This window comes from Zingiber officinale, chromosome 9A (assembly GCF_018446385.1).
Source record: "Zingiber officinale cultivar Zhangliang chromosome 9A, Zo_v1.1, whole genome shotgun sequence".
NCBI lineage: Eukaryota > Viridiplantae > Streptophyta > Magnoliopsida > Zingiberales > Zingiberaceae > Zingiber > Zingiber officinale.
In genome coordinates, this window is record NC_056002.1 from 13,648,529 (window position 1) to 13,658,275 (window position 9,747).

The 9,747-nt window shown below is 37.1% G+C and overlaps 2 protein-coding genes across 4 annotated transcripts; both read right to left on the reverse strand.

Annotated features, from left to right (window-relative positions):
• Positions 1 to 375: 375 nt before the first annotated feature.
• On the reverse strand, positions 376 to 1,727 carry LOC122020076 (aquaporin PIP1-1). The gene is made up of 4 exons (XM_042577813.1): positions 1,316 to 1,727; positions 932 to 1,227; positions 718 to 858; positions 376 to 628 (listed from the first exon to the last, which is right to left on the reverse strand). The coding sequence occupies exons 1-4, from the start codon at positions 1,641 to 1,643 to the stop codon at positions 533 to 535; spliced, it is 861 nt and encodes a 286-aa protein (XP_042433747.1). The 5' UTR covers positions 1,644 to 1,727; the 3' UTR covers positions 376 to 532.
• An 864-nt stretch (positions 1,728 to 2,591) lies between these two features.
• LOC122021303 (cysteine protease ATG4B-like) lies at positions 2,592 to 8,247 on the reverse strand. 3 transcript variants are annotated; one of them, XM_042579407.1, is made up of 9 exons: positions 8,076 to 8,247; positions 5,495 to 5,963; positions 5,349 to 5,434; positions 5,202 to 5,252; positions 4,682 to 5,067; positions 3,844 to 3,982; positions 3,223 to 3,278; positions 3,066 to 3,136; positions 2,592 to 2,982 (listed from the first exon to the last, which is right to left on the reverse strand). In XM_042579407.1, exons 2-9 carry the CDS (start codon positions 5,958 to 5,960, stop codon positions 2,756 to 2,758), a joined length of 1,482 nt encoding a protein of 493 aa, XP_042435341.1. In that variant the 5' UTR covers positions 5,961 to 5,963; positions 8,076 to 8,247; the 3' UTR covers positions 2,592 to 2,755. The 3 variants fall into 3 exon arrangements, with proteins under 3 accessions (XP_042435341.1, XP_042435339.1, XP_042435342.1); XM_042579405.1 differs by having other exon boundaries at positions 8,058 to 8,247; XM_042579408.1 differs by lacking the exons at positions 2,592 to 2,982; positions 3,223 to 3,278 and having other exon boundaries at positions 3,084 to 3,222; positions 8,058 to 8,247.
• Positions 8,248 to 9,747: the final 1,500 nt, after the last annotated feature.

Here is a 9,747-nt window from a genome sequence, read left to right on the forward strand (position 1 = left end):
TTGATTCACATGTTGGTCAGATTGGTTTATCTGACCCTCCATGATTCTTTTGATCTATATAAGGTGAAGTGGGTTGAATTAGGCAGCTTGAATATTCTATTTACTTATCAATTTAATTTAATTTGCTTGAAAATTTTATCATTTTCATCCCTTCATTTTTAATGCTAAATGATTGGAAAAAAAGTTCATAAAAATTCAAGGAGAAGACTATTGCTTAAGAGTGGGTGAGTGATGAATTTAACATTTTGTTTTCAAATATTTCAGTTGTTAAATCATTACCTAACCTCTCGATGCTGACAAAGGATTGCATCAATGAACTCTTAAATAATGGAGATAAGGTTTCAAGAGAAAGCATATGCTTTAAGAGTAGGTAAGTGGCAGCAACAGCAAAACATAGCAATATTATTCAATTTACACACTTAAAGACAAGCAGGGTACTGAATACGCTTAGAGATAAGAGAAACATGACACACAAATTACGACACATCATCTTCTTCTTTTTGCTCTCTTATTTTTTTTCCTTCAGAAAAGCTCAGTCCCTGCTCTTGAATGGAATTGCCCTGATCACTATCTGGTGGTAAACGGCAGCAAGAGCAGCTCCAATGAATGGTCCAACCCAGAAGATCCACTGCCAACAAACAAAACATTATATTAGTGGGTGATCATCACTTAGCCCCAGAAGTAAGATCAGAACAGAATAGAAAACAGGTATTTTACATGGTCGTCCCAAGCATGGTCCTTGTTGTAGATAATCGCAGCACCAAGGCTCCTTGCAGGGTTGATTCCCGTCCCGGTGATGGGGATGGTAGCCAAGTGAACTAGGAAGACTGCAAAACCGATAGGCAAGGGTGCAAGGATCTGCACGAGTTTCACAATTGGCATAAGTTTTGTTCTAATTCACATGTTCAAGGATTTGACAGGGAGTACTTACAGGGACATGGGAGTCTCTAGCACTCCTCTTGGCGTCTGTGGCAGAGAAGACAGTGTAGACGAGGATGAAGGTGCCCACGATCTCTGCGCCAAGGCCATCACCTTTGGTGTAGCCATGAGCCACAACATTAGCTCCTCCTCCATTGTTCTCGTACACCCCCTTCTGGAACCCCTTCACCACACCTGCACCGCAGATGGCGCCGAGGCACTGCATCACCATGTAGAACACGGCCCTGGTCAGGGACAGCTTCCTCGCCAAGAACAGCCCGAAGGTCACTGCCGGGTTGATATGGCCACCTAGCAAAATTCAAATTTGTATCTTGAAGTATGTACTCAAACTTGTTGATTTCGAAACTGATTAATTTAAAACTTGTTTGTTCTTTACCTGAGATACCAGCAGTGCAGTAGACCAAGGCAAAGATCATGCCGCCGAAGGCCCAGGCGATGCCCTGGATGCCCACAGTGGAGCACCTGGAGTTGGACTTGACGACCCCCATGACGGTGAGGATGCTGATGTAGAGGAAGAGGAAGGTGGCCACGAACTCTGCGATCCCAGCCCTGTAAAAGGACCATGAGCTCAGCTCACCTGGCTCGAACAAGGGAGCTGCCGGTGGCTCCGTGTAGTCCTTGTCCCCCTGCGCTGCAGTCCCGATTGGCTGCCTCTCCGAGAACTTGTTGGCTCCGAGTCTCACATCCTCCTCCTTCCCCTCCATCTCTTCTTCTCCCAGCCAACGACACTGAATCCCTCAATCAAAGCTTGCAAAGGGAAAGGCAAGTAGCTAGCTGCCTTGTGCCATGAGAAAGTGCTGCCTTTATAGACTCATACAATAACATAATGAATAAATAAACGAACATGCTTTGGCTCTATGTGCTGTCAGTCACATTATCCTCTTGATGCATGATTAATGTCATGATGCAAGTTTAGCCTTTAATTAAATTACAAATGATGCTGGTTTTGTGGGCTGTCCACAGTTGGTGCTTGAAAGATGTAACTAATCAGTTGGTCTACCTTATCCACAACAAATTATTTAGTGCTTAATCTCACGATTAATACTTCTTTCTGCAAGCCTAAATGTCTTATTCTGGAAAAGTATGGACTTTGAATTATAAACTTGAATGAATCTTTTTTTATAAACGACCGTCATAAATTTTTTAAACTACGCCAATAATACATCTTTAAGGAGATTTAAACCGTCCTTGTCTAAAAAATCCGTCCGTCTTTTATCATCATCGCACCATAGCCGACTGATGGACCACTTGTCTTCTTCATGATTTAAAAAGTCGGTTATAAAAAATTAGCTCGGAACCGACCTCGCCAACCGTGATGTTGCATGGGTGGTTTATTTATTTTGTAGAGGTGGCGGCGAGGAGTGTTGAATAATTTAAGGGAGGCCCTGGCCGCTCCTCTGTTCCTGGCCACGAGTTTCTTTGTGCATTGACAAAGAATGCTGCTTGCTGCTTCGTATGACGAACACATTGTTGTATATTTCCACCAACAGAACGCTACCTATGACAAGTGTTCTTCTTGATTGCCATGATTTATTTTTTAATTTGAAGGATGATAGGAGGAAAGTAGGTTGTATGTGTGAATATTTATACTTGTGTCATGATGAGCATGATAAAAAAAAATATCATATAATTTGACAAAGATTATTACATGATTACTTTTAATAAAATTATTATATTTTTTATTTATATTTTAGTTTTTTAATAAAAAAACTATATATTTGTTTTATGAACACGCTTCAGAGCAGCTTAGATTGAGCTGTGAAAAAACGAGCACTATACATTTGGGTAAGAAAATGGTTTGTCATGTGTAAGCTCTTCAGATAACTTGCCACCCACCTTCTTGGTTCTGGTCGTCGAATTCACTGAAACTTTCGGCCAATGAGTAGTCATCCATTCGGATATGGCCACTGGTACTGACCGCCACTGAGTCATGATCAGGAATGGGTCTAGCAGATTGAGCACTTTGGAGGACAGTGAAGAGGGGTGCTCCACTAGAGTTGTCTGCGAGTCGAGTGGCACGGGAACAGAAATCTTCGAAATCATCTGTGTGATGTTGAAATTCAGCAAACGAAAGCATTTGTAAGTTTTCATTAGAGGAAATTCTTATGGCAACTGTATCTACCAACCTTTGTCTCTGCAGTAAAACCCAATGGCCAATGATGAGTCAATCGCATCTAGGGGCAAGTGCCGGACCGTACTGGAAACCCCGATATGTTATGCAACTAGTGAGCTACTTGAGAGGGAAAAGGAACATGTTCTAAGTCCGTGGGCAAAAAACAATACCTGCAGTGATATGAAGAACAATCGGCTTCCCTATCATCCATCTTGATATCAACAGCCTAGTTTAACCGTAGTTGTTTAGTCTCACTGACATTATTGATTGAGCACAAGTAACTTTCCTAGTGCAAAAAATGAGTACATGAATGCTGAAGGAAGAAAAATACATCACCAACTAGTTTCTTTATTGTTTCAGCATTTGTCGACTATGTTTTGTTGGAAAAGGATTGCACAGAATTAGAATTTTAAACTAGATCAAACAGAATTATGAGATTTTCAAGTCAACATCCTGTTGACAACAAATTGCAGTTTTAACTGGTCATGTTAGTTCAAACCAAGTGGACTTGAAGCATCTTCCTAATCTGAATAAACTATTTCTACAAATTGGGAAAGCAAAGATTGCTATCGCAAAACAGTTTCATCACTAATAATATGAATTTGGCAGTTAATATAAATTGACATGGCAATAATTGTTGACTTAGAGCATCTGCTTTGAATTTAACATGTGTTAAAATACTGATAATAATATAAATTAATTGGTTTTAGATAAAAATGATAAGTGTTCAATGTTCATAAGCTGAGAATGGGTCAAACAGAAAACTTTTAAGCGTTGATAAATTTATATACCGATTGAACTTCGTGAGGATCCAAGTACAGTGCCTTCTCATCTTGCACACCAACAATATAGGTCGAGGCTCCAGGTTTACCGCCTAAAATGCCAAGGCATTGTGGAAAAGTAAAGGTTTCCCCTAGCAAAGGAACATACCTGCAAGAATATGGTTTACACAGGGCAAATGGAAGAAAATTAAGAAGATTTCAGCATGTACAATGTCACTTCTTGTAGATAAACACCACAAATATAAACCAACAACAAAAACAATTGTGGAAAATTTGAATAACAAACAAAAACATCAAGAAAAAGCAACACTAGCATCATGCCACCTAGCAGCCAGTCTAGAACTATAACAAATAATAGTTCATGTTAGATATAACCCCAGAGCTGACCTAAGTTAAGTTTGCCATCAGGGTGGCTCAAAATGATATAGTGCATAATAGGAAACAGTTTAGATATTATCATGGGCAAATGCAAATATAGTCCATAGTCATATAATTAGATTAACATGACATTTTGAATAAAGGAACACCTCCTGGAGTAAAGATTTTATTTTCGCTTTGTTTGGTGCACATTTGCAGTCATCAAAAAACCAACAGTGAAAAACTATTGTCCAAAGACACTAATAATAGTTACAAGTATTACCATAGCAAAAAAAAAAATGAAGATCGATATCATTAATATCTAGAATGTATTACAGTGTCTCAAAATAAAGAAAAGCATATGAAGTATCACCCTTTGATATTGGAAGATGCAATGAGAAAATAAACAAAACTAAGAAAACATTTTCATGTAAACAAAAAGTGCAAATTCCTAATTCATTCAAAGAGGGATTGCTGCAGCCTAATTTACCTGGGATTGATTTTTTCCAGACCAAGAACCAAAGGAACCAAAAGTAGTATAGGTGCCCAGTCTTGCTGCCCCTTGTTAAAATCATGACAGAGTCTAGCAGCAACCTCAATGCAGACAATTGGAGCTCCACCTTGTTCTCCATCTTTATCACCTGAGAGAATATACAGAACCATGGGAAACCTTTGTTTATGTTTGTCGTTATCATCTTGTTCTTTGTTAGCATTGATAATGGTTTCCCATGTTCGACACATAGCATAAGGACCCAACCATGACCCGGCAGCTAAACCATAAGCTTTCCCAGCTTCAAGAAGACTGTGTATTGAAAAGACACGTGAGCTAGAATCGCCAAAAAGATGCAGAATTTCAATATACTGAAGATCATATGGCTGCAAATCAACATTATAGCATTATAAGCATTCAGCCAGAAAATTCTGAAGGTTCAACAATAGGTTTGGAAATACATAGTTACTTTTTATTGTTCGAAGGATTTAGAAAGATGGATTAGTAATGTAATTGTCACCTTCTGCATGGGTTTTCGCCAAGATCTCCCCATATGATGAAGAATTAGTGTCTGTTGGAAATTTTACTAACAAGGTAAGCACACATCGCTACTAGCTTCATCTAAACAAGAAATACCTAGAATTTAAGTATTCAGTGGGATAACCACCTGAGCAATAAGCATCTGACTACTTCTGATCATGCATCCCCAGTTGACATCACATGTAAACTTTGAGTTGCCAATGGGTTCAAAACCTGTAGAATATGTGTCAAAAACCTGACAACTGTAGAAGATAGTAACTTGAGTCAACTAACCTTTCCGGTAAGTGATCCAAACTCTTGAAGAAAAATCTTCTAAAAAAGCAGCAAAGCTATTGCCATGAGCTGAATTTGATATTGACTCTGCAGGTGAGAGTTTATAGCACTTGCCAAGAAACCATATTTCACTGGTTGAGCTCAAAGTGTAAGCCCTGTTTAACCCTAGTATGTGATCTTGGAGCCTCCTCATTGGGCCGCTACCCATAAGTTTCTTCAAAGCTGTTGTCCATCCATAACTTCTGGATTTGCTAGGTTTGTCTTCATCCGGAAATAAGCTGGAGTGTCTTTCAAAGATTGAGAATGTTGGTGTGAAGAAACTTGCCAAGAAAGAAGAAGCCTTCGATGACTTCCTGTGAAGAGACTTATGTTCTGAATTAGCAGCTGTAGATTCTCTATCTACAAATTCATCTGAATTTGGATCAAAAAAATTTGAGTCCGCAGCTCTCTTAGGCAATTCCTTCATTACCTAGAGAATCATACAAAACATTTCATATAACCAAAGGAATAGCATGAATAGGAGTATATCAAAATGCTAGGTAAAGTAAACAGAAGAAATCCAAGTTCCATTCTGAAATTTCACCAATCACATCAGAATATTTTGGACAGTGGCCATTATAAGAAAGTTGATTCCAATGAAAATAACAATTTTAATGTCTTTATTTTTAGGTGATAACTCCAGAGAATAAAAATGGACTGTTACATGCATGAAATCATGTAGAAAGGATACTAATGCCAAGAAGAATACATCAAATCCATGTGAACATCCAACAGCAACTACCAACTAGGCAAGAATTGTGGGGGCATTGAATCAATAACGATAACAAAAAGAAATGCAAGCAGTTTCTTCCATGTGCTACTGGACCCAAAATAGCTTTGGCAATATGGTACAATGTTAGTATGCCTCTTGTTAATTGTTAGTGTTGCATAAGGGACAAGAGACACAAATTTAGATAGTAAAGAAAAAGAGAAAGTTTACAAAAGCAGAAACATTGCAATGATGAGTACGATTAAGAGGCAGTGAGTGATTGCCTGACAAGCAGTAACAGAAGCAAAGTTTTCTGTACGGTAAATATTTAGGGTGTGCCTCATACGACGGAAAGAAATCAAAAAGAAAATAAGGAGACACTAGGAACATCTTTTTCCAATTTTTCTCTATGTTTCTTCTATCCGATTTGGAAGGAGAACTAACTCTCCTGTGCAATGGATCTCCAATATGAGCTTAAAAAATTCTTTAAAAAAAGTTCCTTTCAAAACTATTTTTTTATTTATAATTTTTTTTATGCTTTTGAAAAAAACTTTAAAATTTTATGTTTCCCTATCTCTTTCCTTTCCTCCAAGGAAGCAATTGGAAAGAAAATATTTCCCAATATTTTTCCTACATGTTCTTTTCTCTACATTCTTTCTTTCCCTACCAGTTTTATTCATCTGTAGAAAACAGGGCTTTAGTACAGGGTAAATATACAAGACCATGTTGTTTGTATAACAAAATATGGCCTATGTTAGAGAACACAGTAGGAGTAAAATAATTTGTGATAGAAGCTAGCAAATAAACATTTTCTGGGATCAGCATAAATGCATACTTTGTGTCTGGTAGATACAAGCATAATATGGAGAGTGAATTCATATGATGGCTATAGCTACGATAATTGTAGAAAAAAGGTGCTATAAGATAAGATTCCAATGATCGAGAAGAATGAACTATAAGAGAATATTTTCAGAGAACAAATGAATTACAGTAATGCTTAAAATGAATCATTTGATATGACAAAGAACAAGAGACAAAAAAAATGAAATGGTAGTTACAAAATAGATATAAAGGAGTGCTAGGTAAATCCGTGTATAGTAAGTAAAAAGAGGAAACAATTTGGAAACTAAATTTTCATTGTTGAACATAGTATTCCTAGGCTTGGTACCAGTTCTAACATTGTTATTTGTCATTTGCCAATTGTAACCGAAAGAGCCAAAAGTAACATGCTAGCAGCTGTGGCTTTTGCTTCAAAATATCTAGTGGCTCCAACTCCAAAATATAAGCAACGAAAAATATGTTTACACATTTCATTAAATGTATTTCTCAAAATGGATTTTGTAGTCAGATCACCAGGAAGATCCAGATCATAAAGCATGTAAATCCAAGAATGTAATATTGCGGCTGCTGATTGTAAAAGTGGAAGCTTAATAAAAGCTGGAAATAATATAAAAATCAAGTGCACTAATAGTTCAAGAATGCATGTCGACATGAAATGAGTTAAAGATTATTATTGCCTAAGAAAAGAAGCACAATAATTTCATTCCTCTGCTGCATATACTTTCTAGCAATGATTCAAAAGACTATTTATCCAGAAAATCTTGACGTCCAATATGAGGTAAGAACTTAAGAAGAAAGCAAGCACGATAACATATCCCCTAACTTACCTAGTTTGCGTAGAGAAATATGAAAAATTATGAATCCCAGAACAATCCTTAATCGATTATGCTTCGGATCGCCAAAACTAAAACGATGCTTCATCGATTTAAACATTCAACAAACCAAACAAGAATCGGATTGATAAAAAAAACCTACAGGGAAACAGATTGAGACCAGGCGGAAGGCGTGAGTTGCCTGCACGGCAAGCGAAACCTAGCAGGATCGAGGTGGGAATTTTGCATCAACTTCCACTGCAAATCAAAGAAAAATCCCGCTGGCAAGGGTCGCTTTCTTTGATTCTAGGGTTGATTCAACTAACATTCAAGATGATGCAAACTGGCAGAGCTTGTCCGATAACAAATTCAATACAATTTATAAACAAAATAATTATTATCATAAGTATTTTATTATAATTATGTCAGCGATGGCGAGAAAATAAAAAATAGTCCTAGTTAGCTAGGACTTTCCGAATTCCGATTTACCTTTTTATCATATGCTTTACATTGGATGAAAATAATAAATAATTATAATAATTTGTATCCCTTTAAAATTTTTTATTAATATCCCATCAAATATGTTGAAAAAAAAATCAATAATATTAAAATTAAATTTGTCAACAAAGGCTATAAAAATTTTCCTAAAAATAAAGATTATTTTAAAAAAAAAACTTGAATTCAAATATATTTTTTACAATTGACATTTTCTTATTTCTTTATATATATAGAGTATTGATATTGTGCGCGACGTGCACAGTACGCGACTGTGCGCGTCGCGCACAATATCAGTGTTTTTTATTTTTTTTAAATTTTTTTTTAGTTTTTTGAATTTAAATTCAACATTTCCTTATTTAAAATTTAATATATAGATATATCCCCTAAACACATTACAATATTCAATAAATACTTAAATTAATTTTATTTTAATTTTTTTTTTAAACCAAACACTATAACCTAATTAGAAAGTCTAAACCCTATAGGTAAAATCTAAAAAACAAAATAGCTTTAACACTATACCCAAAGCCTGAACCCTATAAATAAAATCGTAAAGAAAATTTTTAATTATTTTTTAATTTAAAAAAAAATAAATAAAAATAAATAAAAAAAAACACTGATATTGTGCGCGACGCGCACAGTCGCGCACTGTGCGCGTCGCGCACAATATCAATATTATATATATATATATATATATATATATATATATATGTCACAAATTAGAGCGCTTGAAATGTTACTTAAATATGATCTTGTTTGAAAGTCGAAGAGATAGAAAGTCAAGAATATGATTCTCCCGCTGATCGCTTGTAGACTCCGCTCGAACCTGCAACACAAACTACGCTAGTGTCGAGCCAGGGAAGCGGTCCTCGGCGTTGACCCTCCGATGCTCAAGTCAGTCACCGACGATGAAGTATATGGCGGAGCAACAAGAAGACTGTAGCACAAATAGTGAATATCGCATACCTCCGCTGATGCTTGCCCCCCCCCCCCCCTTATATAGAGCTCCAGTAGCGTGTGTGCACGCTCCCCAAGGCAAGCACGCTTCTCAAATTTTTTCCTGAAAAGATTTGTCAATAAAGTGTCTCTAACACAGTACCTTAATGAGCCGAGCATATCTCTGAAGTGACAGTGGAAGCTTCCGCTGTACGATCTTCTCGATGTCCATGCCTGGTGTCGGCGACACCAACTTCCAAAAGGATATTGCTGAATATCAGAGGGAGTGTACTGCTAGGCCGAGCGGGTTGACTGCTCGGTTGGAATTTAGCCGCTCTGGTGGGTCGTCCGGTCGGCCTGAACCTCGCTATTCCTGCATATGTGTTCGCTCTACCGAAGGTCCACTTTGCCACTACTGA